The sequence below is a fragment of the Bombina bombina genome, chromosome 3 (assembly GCF_027579735.1).
Source record: "Bombina bombina isolate aBomBom1 chromosome 3, aBomBom1.pri, whole genome shotgun sequence".
In the NCBI taxonomy this organism is placed as follows: domain Eukaryota; kingdom Metazoa; phylum Chordata; class Amphibia; order Anura; family Bombinatoridae; genus Bombina; species Bombina bombina.
Window position 1 is genome coordinate 757,366,925 of NC_069501.1, and position 19,091 is coordinate 757,386,015.

Consider the following 19,091-nt stretch of genomic DNA (forward strand, 5'->3'; position numbering starts at 1 on the left):
TTTGGACTGCAAATATTCAGTCTCCTAGTGCCATTGAATTGCATTTACCTCCTGCCTGCCAGCCTGTGTGCCAGGCCGTCTTGCCAACTATTTACACCAATCATAATTGTTGTCACAGTATTGTTACTAATTAAAATTTAAAACATTTTGATTGTTGATCTTAATCCTCAGGTTAAAAGCAGACTCTGCATAAACTATGCAATTTTCCATGGGAGTTTTGCCATGGATCCCCCTCCGGCATGCCACAGTCCAGGTGTTAGTACCCTTGAAACAACTTTTCCATCACTATTGTGGCCAGAAAGAGTCCTTGTAGGTTTTAAAGTTCGCCTGCCTATTGAAGTCAAATTTTTAGGTTCGCGACATCACTAATAGAGAGTATAAATGTGCAAAGTGTATTTGTGACTGCAATGGCCCAGTAACTGAGGTGCACACACACAAGGAGAGCGATGGAGCACAGTGAGTGGATGAACCTGGGGGTTAAAGGGCACGTTCATGAAGAGGAGGGAGTATTCTCTTTAAGTGACATTGTACTGCCAGGTGCTTTGCACTCTCCTTGCAAATCCCCTTATATTGCAAACCTTTTCCACGCCTTTTTATACATAGCCTGGATTATCACTCTCAGGCACGATTTCTAATAACAGCAGCACATGCTGCTTCTATCTCCCACCTCCTGCTCCTCCCTTCGCAATCTGCCCCACTGACTGTATCCACGGCATCTTCTTCAGTGCCTGATGCACTTCAGCTACAACAAAAGCTGCTGCACTTGACCGTGAGGGCAAACAGCAAGAGAGCTACTTCGTGTTCTTGCCTGTACGTAACGTGCCCAGATGTACTGAGCTGCGTCCTCTTTGAATGACCTTTCGTGTATAGTTTCCCTCTTTGCTTGGCTCTTCCGTTCCTATTGTCATTCATTCCTACCACAGCCTGGATTCATCTCTGCCCCAAGCTGGATCACATCTGCAAACTATCCTCTATTTACCCGCTCGTTCTAACTACCACGTTGTGTCTCCCCCCTCGTGTGACTTCAGGGGACATGGAGAGCAAGCGCTGCTTTACCAATCGCTTCTGCGACTACAAGGGCAGTCTGGAGCCCCCCGGGCAGAGCGCCCAGCTGGGGGCGCCGCTCATTCTCAGGACCTTGGAGAGCATCCTCAAGCAGCTACCTGAACACGGAGGACAGGAAGGAGGTCTGTATGGGGGACTGGCTGGCGTTGCTTATATGCTGTATCATGTAGCCCAGTGTCCCCAGTTCAGCGCTAATAGGGACGGATACCTGCGGACAGCCAGCAACCTTATAGAATCATGCACTGCACATTATGACCTGGAACAGGACAGGCAGACCCGGGCCTCTTTCCTCTTGGGCGGTGCGGGGGTTTATGCGGTGGCAGCCCTGATCTACAAGGCGCTGGGGCAAGCCACCGAGGTCACCAGGTCTTTAGATAAGTTCAAGGGTCTGTGGGAAATCTGCACGCCGCTAGGTTTCCTTGAGTGTGGCTCAGACGAGCTGTTCGTGGGCAGAAGTGGGTACCTGTGTGCGGCACTGGTGCTAAAACAAAAGCTGGGCATCGAGGTAAGTGGCACAATGACTACCCCCTGCTTTAGTATCAGTATATACACAGCAGAACATTGGCACATTACTATATATGACTGGTCTCATAATGTGTACCATGTTGCATCACATTTATCAGAACACCATAGAGCAACAAATTGAATATTTCAGATTGTTTCATGACTCATATGTATGTAGTATGTTCTATCTAACGTGAGGTCCCAGGCATAATTCTCATTAGGAATTGTAGGATCCCTAAGGGTGCCAATTTGAGTTAATAAAACATCTATTACACACTCCCTATCAATGTTTTATAACTAGCAATTCTTGTATCTGCTAAGAACATATTTACATGTTTTAAGTCTGGCAACATTTAATACACCATTCACAGCTGGATTGAAATTCAGAGTAGTGTTATTTCAGTTAAATCTGACCATATTTGTTATCTCATTTGGGACTCCTTTGGAAATTGCCAAATTTTGATGCCAGCCAGTGACCTAGTATCACAAAGTAGATTTTAAATTGTGCATATTGGGGATATAATGCAAAACATTTTGGTGCACTAACCACTTTATTTGACTCATCATCCATTTTCAATTAACCTACTGATTTAATAGTTGAATAATCGTTCATTAACGATAAGCCACAAAGTAATTGCTAATGTTATATGAGTTATCAGGTGAAGAACATATCATTGTTTTTATAGTCCAAACATATTTAACACAGTAGCACATCAGATGTTTTTCGCCCAGTGGTCTAATGAGTGAATTGTAGAAATATATCTAATAGAAAAAATAATCTACCTACAAATGAATTTGACTGATATACCAGGGTTTTGTTTAGATGCAGGCAGATGCACTTACAGAGTCTCTAACATTTTTATATCCCCAGGATGTTTGTCTCATTCTTTCTCACTAGAAATGCTGCAATTGGAAGATAAAAAGTACCAGATTCTTCCCTGTTACAATGATAAGTCAAAATAACTACATTTCTCCCTAGTTCAGATGCATACTGTATTTGATATAAAGAGGTAAGAGTAGAAGGCCAAATAAAATCTGAGTAAGGGCCACATTTGGCCCCCAGCCTTTTTCTTGACAAGCCCATGAGAGTCACAAAGTAGTGAATCTAGAATTGGCTTGAATTGAACAAAGCATGTTTGGTTTTTATGTTTTACTGCTAAAATTTGTTGTGACATTTCTGTAAATAGAACATTACTATCCGTACCAACCAAACTATTCACTAAGACTAATGTATCATATTTTTCACCTTAAAGGGATATGAAACCGAAAAATGTTCTATTGTGATTCAGACAGATCATACAATTTTAAAAAGGTTTTAAATTTACTTCTATTATCAAATTTGCTTAGTTCCCATGATATTCTGTATTGAAGAGATACCTAGGTAGGCATCTGAAGCACTACATGGCAGGAAAAAGTGCTGCCATCTAGTGCACATGCAAATGGATAACATTTTTACAAAACTGCAGCCATATAGTGCTCCAGAAATGGCTCCTAAGCTTACGTCCCTGCTTTTCATCAAAAGATAACAAGAGAACAAATACAAAATGAAAATAGAAGTAAATTAGAAAGTTGTTTAAAAGCATATGCTCTATCTGAATCATGAAAGTAAAAACGTGAGTTTGATATCCCTTTAAATTGTGGCATTATGCAGTTTTTATGTCATTTTATTTTGTTAACTTTTAAAAAGATATGTGAAAAAAAATGTCACCCCTTGTGGCAATACATTGCAGTCCATGAGTTAAAGGGGCATACAAACAGAACACAAGAATGCCCTAATGTTCTAGATCCTTTTGTCACTGCATTATTACTTGCTGCAGGAATAGGGTCCATCACATACTATCATTTGATAATTATTGGCATGGAAATGGGTGCAGATTAGTCATTTCCAAAGTTAATGAGATCATAGTCAGCCCTTTTCATTGTTTATTGTCATCATTTTTTTTAGGGATGCACCGAAATTTCGGCCGCAGAAAGTTTCGGCCGAAAATTGCATTTTTGGCTATTTCGTTTTTCGTTTTTTTTGCCTGTTATTTTCGGTAAAATTGTGCAGCATGTTTCAAATTTGATGCTAGCCTAGAGCTGCTGTTTAAGTTTATTACTTGACTTACTGTTCTGGATATAGAGTTTTCTAAGACTATACTTTATTTGGATAATTGGTAAAAAAACAACAACTGATAAATATGATTCTGTTACATAGAACTAAATGAAGAATAATACAGTATATTGATATTTATAATTGTTTTAAGTAGGGATGCACCAAAATTTTGGTCGCAGAAACATTTTGGCCAAAAATGGCATTTGCCTGTTTTTTTTTTTTTTCTTGGTAAAATTACTGTGTAGCATATTATTGTTTTAAGATATTTTTGTCCAATTTTAGTGTGTTACTTTCAATAAAAGTGTGGGCTTTTTTATTGGCTCTAATTATGCAAAAACAAAACTAAAAAAAATGAATTTGAAAAAATACATTTTCGGTATCAGTTTCGGTTTTCGGCCAAGTGCATCCCGGATTTTCGGATTCGGTTTCGGTCCAGAATTTCCATTTCGGTGCATCACTAATTTTTTTCATTATAGGTTTGCTAAACAATATTCCCATACTTAAAGGGACACGAAAAACCCTCATTTTTTTATGATTCAGACAGAGAATACCATTTAAAACAACTTTCCAAATAATTTATATTAGTTAATTTGCTTCATTCTCTTGGTATCCTTTGTTAAAGAAGCAGCAAAGCACTACTGGGATCTAGCTAATTGCATTGAGTGAGCCAATAACAGGAGGCATGTATGTTCAACCACTAATCAGCAGCTCATGAGCCTACCTAGGTATCCTTTTCAACAATGGATATCAAGAGAGTAAAACAAATTAGAGAAGTATATTAGAAAAATGTTTAAAATCACTTACTCTATCTGAATCAAGAAAGAAAAAAATATAGGTTTCTTGTCCCTTTAACATATGCCAGTTCTAGTGTGCTGATCACAATCCAAATTCTCCCTACTTGAAGGGACAGTAAAGTCAAAATTAAACGTATGTGGATTGGATAGAGCATGACATTTTAAACAACTTTCCAATTTACTGCTATTATCATTTTTCCTTAGTTCTTTTGGTATCCTTTATTAAAGAGTAATCATAGGTTAACACAGGAGCATGCACATCTCTTTAGCAGTCTATCGGCTAGATTTAGAGTTTGTCGGTAACGACCCGCGTAGCTAACGCTGGCTTTTTTCTGGCCGCACCTTTAAAATAACTCTGGTATTGAGAGTCCATAGAATGTCAGCGTTAGGCTCCAAAAAAGGAGCGTAGAGCATATTTAACGCAACTGCAACTCTCGATACCAGAGTTGCTTACGGACGCGGCCAGCCTCAAAAACGTGCTCGTGCACGATTCCCCCATAGGAAACAATGGGGCTGTTTGAGCTGAAAAAAAAACCTAACACCTGCAAAAAAGCCGCGTTCAGCTCCTAACGCAGCCCCATTGTTTGCTATGGGGAAACACTTCCTAAGTCTGCACCTAACACTCTAACATGTACCCCGAGTCTAAACACCCCTAACCTTACACTTATTAACCCCTAATCTGCCGCCCCCGCTATCGCTGACCCCTGCATATTATTTTTAACCCCTAATCTGCCGCTCCGTAAACCGCCGCTACTTACATTATCCCTATGTACCCCTAATCTGCTGCCCCTAACACCGCCGACCTCTATATTATATTTATTAACCCCAAATCTGCCCCCCACAACGTCGCCTACACTTATTAACCCCTAATCTGCCGAGCGGATCTCACCGCTACTATAATAAAGTTATTAACCCCTAATCCGCCTCACTCCCGCCTCAATAACCCTATAATAAATAGTATTAACCCCTAATCTGTCCTCCCTAACATCGCCGACACCTAACTTCAATTATTAACCCCTAATCTGCCGACTGGAGCTCACCGCTATTCTAATAAATGTATTAACCCCTAAAGCTAAGTCTAACCCTAACACTAACACTCCCCTAAATTAAATATAATTTTAATCTAACGAAATTAATTAACTCTTATGAAATAAATTATTCCTATTTAAAGCTAAATACTTACCTGTAAAATAAATCCTAATATAGCTACAATATAAATTATAATTATATTATAGCTATTTTAGGATTAATATTTATTTTACAGGTAACTTTGTATTTATTTTAACCAGGTACAATAGCTATTAAATAGTTAAGAACTATTTAATAGCTAAAATAGTTAAAATAATTACAAATTTACCTGTAAAATAAATCCTAACCTAAGTTACAATTAAACCTAACACTACACTATCAATAAATTAATTAAATAAAATACCTATAATTATCTACAATTAAACCTAACACTACACTATCAATAAATAAATTAAATACAATTCCTACAAATAAATACAATGAAATAAACTATCTAAAGTACAAAAAATAAAAAAGAACTAAGTTACAAAAAATAAAAAAATATTTACAAACATTAGAAATATATTACAACAATTTTAAACTAATTACACCTACTCTAAGCCCCCTAATAAAATAACAAAGCCCCCCAAAATAAAAAAATGCCCTACCCTATTCTAAATTACTAAAGCTCTTTTACCTTACCAGCCCTGAACAGGGCCCTTTGCGGGGCATGCCCCAAGAAGTTCAGCTCTTTTGCCTGTAAAAAAAAACATACAATACCCCCCCCCCAACATTACAACCCACCACCCACATACCCCTAATCTAACCCAAACCCCCCTTAAATAAACCTAACACTAAGCCCCTGAAGATCTCCCTACCTTGAGTCGTCTTCACCCAGCCGAGCCAAATTCTTCATCCAAGCGGAGCAAGAAGAGGTCTTCCATCCGATTGAAGTCTTCATCCAAGAGGCATCTTCTATCGTCATCCATCCGGAGCGGAGCGGCAGCATCCTGAAGACCTCCGACGCGGAACATCCAACCTGGCCGACGACTGAACGACGAATGACGGTTCCTTTAAATTACGTCATCCAAGATGGCGTCCCTCGAATTCCGATTGGCTGATAGGATTCTATCAGCCAATCGGAATTAAGGTAGGAATATTCTGATTGGCTGATGGAATCAGCCAATCAGAATCAAGTTCAATCCGATTGGCTGATCGGATCAGCCATTCGGATTGAACTTGATTCTGATTGGCTGATTCCATCTAATCAGCTCTATTACCAGCCCTTAAATGGGCCTTTTGCGTGGCATTGCCCCAAAGTAACAGCTCTATTGCCAGCCCTTAAAAGGGCTTTTTGCGGGGCATTTCCCCAAAGTAATCAGCTCTTTTACCAGCCCTTAAAAGGGCTTTTGCGGGGCATTGTCACAAAGTAATCAGCTCTTTTGCCTCTAATCTAAATCCCCCTACACCGCCGCCACCTATAATAAATGTATTACCCCCTAATCTAATCCCCCTACACCGCCGCCACCTATATTAAATAGATTAACCCCTAATCTGACCCCCCTACACCGCCGCCATCTATATTAACTATATTAACCCTAATTATATTAGGGTTAATATAGTTAATATAGTTATTATATTATATATATATTAACTATATTAACCCTAATTATATTAGGGTTAATATAGTTAATATCGTTATTATATTATATATATATATATTAACTATATTAACCCTATCTAACTCTAACACCCCTAACTTAATTATTATTAAAATAAATATAAATAAAATTAATAATATTAACTAAATTATTCCTATTTAAATCTCAATTCTTACCTATAAAATAAACCCTAATAACTATTTAATAGCTACCTTGTTAAAATAATTACCAATTTACCTGTAAAATAAATCCTAACCTAAGTTACAAATACACCTACACTATCAATAAATTAATTAAATAAACTACAAATATCTAAACTAAAATACAATTAAATACACTAAACTAAATTACAAAAACAAACAAACACTAAATTACAAAAAATAATAAAAGATTACAAAGTTTTTAAGCTAATTACACCTATTATAAGCCCCCTAATAAAATAATAAAGCCCCCCAAAATAAAAAAATTTCCCTACCCTATTCTAAATTACAAAAGTTAACAGCTCTATTTCCAGCCCTTAAAAGGCCTTTTGCGGGGCATGCCCCAAAGTAATCAGCTCTTTTGCCTGTAAAAAAAAACACAATACCACCCCCCAACATTACAACCCACCACCCACATACCCCTACTCTAAACCCACCCAAACCCCCCTTAAAAAAACCTAACACTAAGCCCCAGAAGATCTCCCTACCTTGAGTCGTCTTCACCCAGCCGGGCCGAACTCTTCATCCAATCTGGGCGATGTCTTCATCCAAGCGGCAAAGAAGAAGTCTTCCATCCCGGCGATGTCTTCATCCAAGCGGCAAAGAAGAGGTCCTCCATCGGGGCGAAGTTTTCCTCCAAGCGGCATCTTCAATCTTCTTTCTTCCGACGCGGAACATCCAGCAGGCCCGACGACTGAACGACGAATTAAGTTTCCTTTAAATGACGTCATCCAAGATGGCGTCCCTCGAATTCCGATTGGCTGATAGGATTCTATCAGCCAATCGAAATTAAGGTATCAGGATCCGATCAGCCAATCGGATTGAACTTGAATCTGATTGGCTGATTGAATCAGCCAATCAGATTTTCTTACCTTAATTCCGATTGGCTGATAGAATCTTATCAGCCAATCGGAATTTGAGGGACGCCATCTTGGATGACGTCATTTAAAGGAAACTTCATTCGTCGTTCAGTCGTCGGGCCTGCTGGATGTTCCGCGTCGGAAGAAAGAAGATTGAAGATGCCGCTTGGAGGAAAACTTCGCTCCGATGGAGGACCTCTTCTTTGCCGCTTGGATGAAGACATCACCGGGATGGAAGACTTCTTCTTTGCCGCTTGGATGAAGACATCGCCCGGATGGAAGACTTCTTCTTTGCCGCTTAAGTGAAGACATCACCCGGATTGGATGAAGAGTTCTGCCCGGCTGGGTGAAGACGACTCAAGGTAGGGAGATCTTCTGGGGCTTAGTGTTATTTTTTTTAAAGGGGGGTTTGGGTGGGTTTAGAGTAGGGGTATGTGGGTGGTGGGTTGTAATGTTGGGGGGTGGTATTGTGGGTTTTTTTTTACAGGCAAAAGAGCTGATTACTTTGGGGCATGCCCCGCAAAAGGCCCTTTTAAGTGTTGGTAATAGAGCTGTTAACTTTTGTAATTTAGAATAGGGTAGAGAATTTTTTTTTATTTTGGGGGGCTTTATTATTTTATTAGGGGGCTTAGAATAGGTGTAATTAGCTTAAAAATCTTGTAATCTTTTTTTGTAATTTAGTGTTTGTTTTTTTTTGTAATTTAGTTTAGTGTATTTAATTGTATTTTAGTTTAGATATTTGTAGTTTATTTAATTAATTTATTGATAGTGTAGGTGTATTTGTAACTTAGGTTAGGATTTATTTTACAGGTAAATTGGTAATTATTTTAACAAGGTAGCTATTAAATAGTTATTAACTATTTAATAGCTATTGTACCTAGTTAAAATAAATACCAAGTTACCTGTAAAATAAATATAAACCCTAAAATAGCTACAATGTAATTATTAATTATATTGTAGCTATCTTAGGGTTTATTTTATAGGTAAGTATTTAGATTTAAATAGGAATATTTTAATTAATAATATTAATATTAATTAGATTTATTTTAATAAGAATTTAGTTAAGGGTGTTAGAGTTATATAGGGTTAATATACTTAATATATATATAATATAATAACTATATTAACTATATTAACCCTAATATAATTAGGGTTAATATAGTTAATATATATAATATAATAACTATATTAACTATATTAACCCTAATATAATTAGTGTTAATATAGTTAATATAGGTGGCGGCGGTGTAGGGGGATTAGATTAGGGGGTAATACATTTATTATAGGTGGCGGCGGTGTAGAGGGATTTAGATTAGAGGCAAAAGAGCTGATTACTTTGTGACAATGCCCCGCAAAAAGCCCTTTTAAGGGCTGGTAAAAGAGCTGATTACTTTGGGGCAATGGCCCGCAAAAAGCCCTTTTAAGGGCTGGCAATAGAGCTGTTACTTTGGGGCAATGCCACGCAAAAGGCCCTTTTAAGGGCTGGTAATAGAGCTGCTTACTTTAGGGGGATTAGATTAGGGGTTAATGTATTTAATATAGCCGGCGGCGGTGTAGGGGGATTAAATTAGGGGTTAATAATTTTAATATAGCTGGCGGCGGTGTAGGAGGATTAAATTAGGGGTTAAAAATTTTAATATAGCTGGCGGCGGGGTAGGGGGATTAGATTAGGGGTTAATAATTTTAATATAGCTGGCGGCGGGGTATGAGCTCACATTAGGGGGTAGGTAATGTAGGTGGCGGCGGTGTAAGGGGCTCACATTAGGGGGTAGGTAATATAGCTGGCGGCGGGGTAGGAGCTCACATTAGGGGGTAGTTAATGTAGGTGGCGGCGGGGTCCGGGAGCAGCGGTTTAGGGGTTAATAACTTTATTAGGTGCGGCGGGGTCCGGGAAAGGCGGTTTAGGGGTTAATACATTTTTATTATTAGGAGAGTGAGGGGGGATAGCGGATAGAGGGGTATACGCGTAGGGCTATGTTTGGGAGGCGTGTTAGACAGTACGGGAGATTTAATAACTTAGTCAGGTTTTGTAGGCGCCGGCAGTTTCTAAAGTGTCGTAAGTCACTGGCAACTCCAGAAATTTGTACTTAGGCAATTGCCGGCGGGTTATATTGGATAGCTCGAGTTGCGAGCTGAAACTACGGGCGGCGGGGGTTCCCTCGCTTGCGCCGCAAACTACAATCTATATCGGATTGCGCCCCTAATCTTGATTATATCCATCTACCAAAGGACATTTAGTTAGCTCAGATGAACTGCGCAAGTGTGGTTAGATGTGTTCGTTCAGCTTGCTTTGTATATAAAGAGCAGTCTGATGAATACTTGAATGAACATAAATGTAAATAAAAATGAATAGTCTCTACATTTCTATAGCTGGGTATTTTTTACTTAATTTCCCATTCACAGCCATATTTCATTTACTTGGAGAAAAAAAAATCTTACAGGAGTGCAGAAAACATTACCAGTAAAATGCTTTTCCATTTCTAGTGAGTCAGAAATGCTAACATCCATTCTGCCCACCCTCTGGTATGGTATGTGGCAGCCAGGCTCAGCACTCAATCTTCTGCAACACTTCTATTTCCTTAAAAACATAGCATACAGACCTGATAGGAGCAGAACTCTGCTCCCAGCTTTAGTACCTGCAAAGGTAATGGTAAACCAAGGGGTTTAAATCACAGTTTTGTGTCTCATGTGCAATCAAGGAGCTAAAGCCCTACTGTGAGTTCCTTATACAGCAGTGATTCAACCCTTTAATTTCCCAGGTGTTCTTAGGAATTAAAGGGACAGTATACACCACTTTTCATATAACTGCATGGAATAGACACTACTGTGAAGAAGAATATGCATAGATACTGATCTAAAAATCTTAGAAGCTTGCCAGGTAGTACTGTTGATGAGGTTGACTGGGACACCCAGTGAAATGGGCTGGAAAAACAATCCCCCAATTCCCTGCATATGAAAAGACAGATAACATAAACAGGAACCACCAGTAGTTTGTAAACTCATGTATACATCTGACACTGTGGGACTTAGTTAGGAGTCTAAAAATCATCACAATGTTATTAAAAATAAGCACAGCTATAGATTATTATAAAAACACTCCCAGATGGCAGACATCCCAACCTGCAAAAACTAATTTCAGGGAGGTGACTTCATCGGCTGCTGCGTGCTGTGCGCCCCCCCCCCCCCCCGTTATATACTGGACACCTGGAAACCCTAAATAAGAAAGTAGCTTTATTGCACAACCACATACAACAGACCTATTTTCCAGTGATCGTATGCTTGTTGAATGCTTAAATATTTTAGAATACGAAATTTAATTACGTGCAGTAAATAAGGTAGTATTTGTGTTTTATTTTATTAAAATCAGTGGGGCTTTTTGGTTACTGACGCATGCTTTAAGGGTTCTATATCGTCCCAGCTTGTAAAGTACTCAGCATAGTTGTCCCTGTACAACTTTTAGAGTCTGGCATCGTTTGTGATTTTGAGTTTGAGAGGCTAGTTGTTATTATGTTTTGTACTCACAGTAGAGTCAGTTTGATAAGGACCTGACAGCAGGGGTATCTATCTCCTCCCTCACAGGGGCGCACTCTCTTTGCCCTCTTTCTCAGTTCTCACTCAGCCTATGCTGCAGCCGATGTTGCCTGCTGCTGATTCTCCTCCTCCCCCAAGAGCCTTATCCCTGCCTCCAAACAGCAGGAGGGAGGGTGGCAGACACGGAATACGCTGAAGGTAAAGACAGACTTGCTGTGACAATGCCTTCCTTCTCGATGATGTCACCGCAACTAGAGGCATTCCTTAAAGAAACACCGTTTCCAGATTTGGGCAACGTTGGATCTCGGTACTTGTAGTTTCAGGGAGAGAAATCCACTGTAGGGGAAAGAGAGAGAGAGAAGAAGAAGAGCTGGTACAGAAACTGGAGAGGGGCTACAAGGCAAACATTGATATAAGTAAAAATGCTATTGTGACGTTTTAAAGCTAAATAAGATATTTTTGACGCCTCTTTCCATTCAATTTATAAAAAAATAATCTTTTTTTTTTTTTAAATCTTTACAAGTTCTATTAGAAGTGTTCCAGTTAATATAACTCCAATGGGTCTGCATTTAGGTAGAATTGTTATCTGCATAGTCACATGACACAAACATAGTAACATAGAAGATGAGGTTGAACAAAAGACCATAGTCCATCGAGTTCAACCTATACAAATCTTAATATACTTACAAAAAGCTCCAGGTGAGCTTAAATTAATCCCATTAAAAAGTTGACCCATTTAACATGAGCAATCATATCCCTGAATTCTGTTTCTAGCCAGAAATGTATCTAAACAATTTTTAAATGTATCTAAGGTATTGGAATTTACTACCTCCCCAGGTAATGAATTCCACAATTTTATTGCTCTTACAGTGAAGAAACATTTACGTTGCAGGAGATTAAATCTCCTTTCCTCCAGTCTTAAATGGTGACCTCTTGTAACAAACAATTTTCTTGGAATAAACAGTGCTTCTGCCATCTCTGTATATGGGCCTTGAATATATTTATATAAAATAATCATGTCACCTCTCAAAGCCTTTTTTCTAAAGAAAACAGACCTAGATTATCTAACCTCTCATAGCTTAAATTCTCCATTCGCCTTATTAACTTTGTGGCCCTTCTTTGAACTTTTTCTAGGTCTGCAATGTCTTTTTTGAGATCGGTCCCCAGAACTTCACTCCATACTCAAGGTGAGGTCTAACCAGGGATTTATATAGTGACAGAATTATGCTTTCCTCCCTTGCATAACTGACTCTTTTGATACATGCTAGTATCTTACTAGCCTTAGAAACCACTGCCTTGCACTGTGCACCCATCTTTAGCTTGTTATCTTTTACTACTCCCAAATCCATTTCCTCCTCTGTTTTGCTGCTTATTTTGCCTGCTTAATTTTACTTTCAAAATGTAGAACCTTGCATTTTCCAGTATAAAATCTCATATTCCATTTACCTGCCCATTCTATTTTTTGTAGATCCCCTTGTAAAGCAATGAATGGCGACTTGAGACACTTTTTACAATGAAATACAATTTTAAGTATGCTAGAACATAAATAGCATTTTACCCACGTACCACAGGAAGACAGCTATCTTTTTTGTATTTATGGCATTTTCCCCATTGCCATCCTAACCAATTTAATTAATTTCAGACTAAGGGGCCGAATTATCATAGTGCGAGTGGACATCGATAAATGCCGACAGCATACGCTGTAGGCATTTATCATTGCACAAGCATTTCTCGTGAAATGCTTGTGCAATACCGCCCCCTGAACATTTGCAGCCAATCGTATCTGATCGGGCTGATTGCTGTCTGCCATCTTATAACCACTGCTTCTTAACTCCTGATTCCGGCAAGCGTCAAGGCTCGCGCGGAATTAGAAGCATTTGGACCTTGATAAATTGACCCCTAAGTGTCATGTTGGGATTAGAGGATTTTTTACAAAGACATACTGTTGTGAGACTCTTTTGTGCCTGGAGCTGAATTTTAACATTAACTGTAATATTTTAGCAAACTGCATACATTTTGGTTTGTTCCACTCTACATTTCCCTTTTGAATGTCAAAGTACATTTAGGAGAGATAAATGTTGCTGGTAGTAGCTGCATATAAAATGGATTTCTATTATGCAAAGGATTATTTCTCTTGTTAAGTGTATCCAGTCCACGGATCATCCATTACTTATGGGATATTCTCCTTTCCAACAGGAAGTTGCAAGAGGATCACCCACAGCAGAGCTGCTATATAGCTCCTCCCCTAACTGTCATATCCAGTCATTCTCTTGCAAGCCTCAACCAAGATGGAGGTCGTAAGAGGAGTGTGGTGTTTTATACTTAGTTTATTCTTCAATCAAAAGTTTGTTATTTTTAAATGGTGCCGGAGTATACAGTTTATCTCAGGCAGTATTTAGAAGAAGAATCTGCCTGCGTTTTCTATGATCTTAGCAGAAGTAACTAAGATCCATGGCTGTTCTCACATATTCTGAGGAGTGAGGTAACTTCAGAGAGGGAATGGCGTGCAGGTTTTCCTGCAATAAGGTATGTGCAGTTAATATTTTTCTAGGGATGGAATTTGCTAGAAAATGCTGCTGATACCGAACTAATGTAAGTAAAGCCTTAAATGCAGTGATAGAAGACCGCGAGGCATAGCGGTGGCTCCGTATCTAGACGACATCCTGATACAGGCGTCAAGCTTTCAAGTTGCCAAGTCTCATACAGAGATAGTTCTGGCATTTCTGAGGTCGCACGGGTGGAAAGTGAACGAGGAAAAGAGTTCTCTATCCCCACTCACAAGAGTCTCCTTCTTAGGGACTCTTATAGATTCTGTAGAAATGAAAATTTTACCTGACGGAGTCCAGGTTATCAAAACTTCTAAATGCTTGCCGTGTTCTTCACTCCATTCCGTGCCCTTCGGTAGCTCAGTGTATGGAGGTAATCGGCTTAATGGTAGCGGCAATGGACATAGTGCCATTTGTGCGCCTTCATCTCAGACCGCTGCAATTATGCATGCTGAGTCAGTGGAATGGGGATTACACAGATTTGTCCCCTCTGCTAAATCTGGATCAAGAGACCAGAGATTCTCTTCTCTGGTGGTTGTCTTGGGTACACCTATCCAAGGGTATGACCTTTCGCAGGCCAGATTGGACAATTGTAACAACAGATGCCAGCCTTCTAGGTTGGGGTGCAGTCTGGAATTCCCTGAAGGCACAGGGATCGTGGACTCAGGAGGAGAAACTCCTTCCAATTAATATTCTGGAGTTAAGAGCGATATTCAATGCTCTTCTGGCTTGGCCTCAGTTAGCAACACTGAGGTTCATCAGATTTCAGTCGGACAACATCACGACTGTGGCTTACATCAACCATCAAGGGGGAACCAGGAGTTCCCTAACGATGTTAGAAGTCTCAAAAATAATTCGCTGGGCAGAGTACCACTCTTGCCACCTGTCAGCAATCCATATCCCAGGCATGGAGAACTGGGAGGCGGATTTTCTAAGTCGTCAGACTTTCCATCCGGGGGAGTGGGAACTCCATCCGGAGGTGTTTGCTCAGTTGATTCATCGTTGGGGCAAACCAGAGTTGGATCTCATGGCGTCTCGCCAGAACGCCAAGCTTCCTTGTTACGGATCCAGGTCCAGGGACCCAGAAGCGACGCTGATAGATGCTCTAGCAGCGCCTTGGTTCTTCAACCTGGCTTATGTGTTTCCACCGTTTCCTCTGCTCCCTCGACTGATTGCCAAAATCAAACAGGAGAGAGCATCAGTGATTCTGATAGCACCTGCGTGGCCACGCAAGACTTGGTATGCAGACCTAGTGGACATGTCATCCTTTCCACCATGGACTCTGCCTCTAAGACAAGGTCCTTTCAATCATCCAAATCTAATTTCTCTGAGACTGACTGCATGGAGATTGAACGCTTGATTCTATCAAAGCGTGGCTTCTCCGAGTCAGTCATTGATACTTTAATACAGGCACGAAAGCTTGTTACCAGGAAAATCTACCACAAGATATGGAGTAAATATCTTTATTGGTGTGAATCCAAGAATTACTCATGGAGTAAGGTTAGGATTCCTAGAATATTGTCTTTTCTCCAAGAGGGCTTGGACAAAGGATTATCAGCTAGTTCCTTAAAGGGACAGATTTCTGCTCTGTCTATTCTTTTACACAAGCGTCTGGCAGAGGTTCCAGACTTCCAGGCATTTTGCCAGGCTTTGGTTAGAATTAAGCCTGTGTTTAAACTTGTTGCTCCCCCGTGGAGCTTAAACTTGTTTCTTAAAGTTCTTCAAGGAGTTCAGTTTGAACCCCTTCATTCCATTGATATTAAACTTTTATCTTGGAAAGTTCTGTTTTTGATGGCTATTTCCTCGGCTCGGAGAGTCTCTGAGCTATCTGCCTTACAATGTGATTCTCCTTATCTGATTTTTCATGCAGATAAGGTAGTCCTGCGTACCAAACCTGGGTTTTTACCTAAGGTGGTTTCTAACAAGAATATCAATCAAGAAATTGTTGTTCCATCATTGTGTCCTAATCCTTCTTCAAAGAAGGAACGTCTTTTACATAATCTGGACGTAGTAGGTGCCTTGAAGTTTTACTTACAAGCTACTAAAGATTTTCGTCAAACATCTACCCTGTTTGTCGTTTACTCTGGACAGAGGAGAGGTCAAAAAGCTTCGGCAACCTCTCTTTCCTTTTGGCTTCGGAGCATAATACGCCTAGCCTATGAGACTGCTGGACAGCAGCCCCCTGAAAGGATTACAGCTCATTCCACTAGAGCTGTGGCTTCCACCTGGGCCTTTAAAAATGAGGCCTCTGTTGAACAGATTTGCAAGGCCGCGACTTGGTCTTTGCTTCACACTTTTTCCAAATTTTCCAAATTTTATACTTTTGCTTCTTCGGAGGCTGTTTTTGGGAGAAAGGTTCTTCAGGCAGTGGTTCCTTCCGCTTAATCCTGCCTTGTCCCTCCCATCATCCGTGTACTTTAGCTTTGGTATTGGTATCCCATAAGTAATGGATGATCCGTGGACTGGATACACTTAACAAGAGAAAACATAATTTATGCTTACCTGATAAATTTATTTCTCTTGTAGTGTATCCAGTCCACGGCCCGCCCTGTCCTTTTAAGGCAGGTCTAAATTTTAATTAAACTACAGTCACCACTGCACCCTATGGTTTCTCCTTTCTCTGTTTGTTTTCGGTCGAATGACTGGATATGACAGTTAGGGGAGGAGCTATATAGCAGCTCTGCTGTGGGTGATCCTCTTGCAACTTCCTGTTGGGAAGGAGAATATCCCATAAGTAATGGATGATCCGTGGACTGGATACACTACAAGAGAAATACATTTATCAGGTAAGCATAAATTATGTTTTTCTTCTATTCTTAGCATCTTTCATCAGGCAATGCTTCATATTTAAATACATTTAATATTAATTCAGATACAGAATTAAGCATTGTGATAAAGGCAGCAGTCAGCACAGATGTAATCTAAGTTAGTCCATCAACAAACAATGCACATAGTTCATTGTATAACTTCCTACTATTCCTAATATCTCCAGGAACTGATAAAGAATACACTATGCTTGTTTTGTATAATTATTGTAAATGTCACATTTTGAAAACTGATTTCCACTAGAAGGAAAGGTGACCTTCAACTGAAATCTCTATTATTATTTAGCACTTATGCTGTAGATTTCTTTGCTTTGACATTTAATCGCAGAAGATCGTTTTTGATCTCTCACATTAATGTTCTTACAAAAGCTTTTAAGTAATTGCATTTTTCTCTAGGGATAGCATGTTTCCAAGGAACACAATGCTATACTTTTATATGAAAGCCTTTTTTACCCCAGGGTTTAGATGAAGTAAAGTATGATGGAAGCTATTTTTAAAAGATCATGTGATTATTGGTCATCCTGAAATATTTTTTAACCACTTAGAAATTACATAAAAATTTAGCATAGTAATTTGTAATAAAATCAATTGGAAGGAACTGAATTGATTGGATGATATGATTGAAATATTTCTAAAAATAACAAAGGTTAGTGAATAATCAGTCTAGAGATCTATTTGGGGATGACTTTATTAGAAGAAAAAAGGTTGCCCAAAGTCAGATGCCCAAAAGGGAAGTACTAGAATAAAGGACAAATGCACAAGTCATATGCGTTACATGCCATATGCACATTATCATTTACTGTTACAGGAATGCTATTATATCTTTTAACAGGTGGCCTAATACTCATCCTACTTTACAGATGCTATGTGACCACTGTAAAATTAAGTGCATTTTAAGACACGTATTTAATACCTCCACTAGTTGTGCACCATTGGTTAAGAGCACCCTCAGCTTAGCGCTCAAGCAATATCCCAAATTGATTTTACTGCATGCCCCCATAGAAGTCTGTTTTGTGAAAGATTTAATGCGCCTGCAATATCTGACATGCAGATGCAACACACTATTGCAATAAAAAAAATAACTTTGGAATTATAAATATAGGAGTGTTATTGAGTGCACTTGAGCGATTTTAACGCACAAAAATGCACAATAGGTAATTCTTAGGCAATAAACAAAAAGTAAAAAACAATCTAATACAGATTCTAGAACAGATAAAGTTGCCAAAAGCAGCCCTGTGTGTTTTTAACATAACCAGATACCTTAGGTATAAAGAAGACCAATTAAGGCCTAGATTACGAGTGGAGCGTCAAATTGCACTTACATGAGCTCAATATTTGCGCTCCACTCAGCAATACCAGCGCACGCAAATGTGTGCTGGTATTACAACTTAGGCAAGGATGCTTTTGCATTGGAGTGAAGCTTTGCACTCACGACAGTGCGCTTCCATAGGCTCCAATAATCTCTAAAATAATTGGTGTGTTCAAAGGTTGAGAATATTGAAAGCAGACCACCACATTATTTTGTACTAGGTTTCTATTAACTGGGGGGCATAAACACACTTGTCACAGTTTTATGATTCTTATGTCTATTAGTCTCTATAATAAAAATGTATTTGTATGCAATCGAGCATGAATCATTAAAGACTAGATTTAGCAAGCTTATGTCTCATATTACCATAAAGATTAACCACCAGACAGGTTTGTGCCTAGGACCTACACTATTGCTTGCAGTTGCTTGATTGGCAAGAATCTGATGCCACTGTTTAAAGTTTAAATGGATATACATGCCATGGAACACGCAGGAGCAATCAAGTTGGTCAAGCTCTGGTATGTAATATTCCTATTAAGTTAATCAGTTTTTTATAGCCAAGATCAGTTAGTAAATGTGGATCTCACTTCTGTATTAGAAAGCTTTATATTCTAATTTCAAGAAGGTTGCAATGTAATATGTTTTGCTCATGTGAAAGTTTTACCCAAATATACGGTAAGTTCAGAATATGTT

The 19,091-nt window shown here is 39.2% G+C and overlaps 1 protein-coding gene across 1 annotated transcript in view; it reads left to right on the forward strand.

Annotated features, from left to right (window-relative positions):
- Nucleotides 1-907: 907 nt before the first annotated feature.
- Nucleotides 908-19,091, forward strand: part of LANCL3 (LanC like family member 3) — a 173,104-nt gene continuing 154,920 nt past the window's right edge. Inside the window, exon 1 of the mRNA XM_053704882.1 lies at nt 908-1,570. Coding sequence (XP_053560857.1) covers nt 1,034-1,570 — 537 coding nt within the window. The 5' untranslated portion in view covers nt 908-1,033. The remainder of the gene's footprint in view (nt 1,571-19,091) is intronic.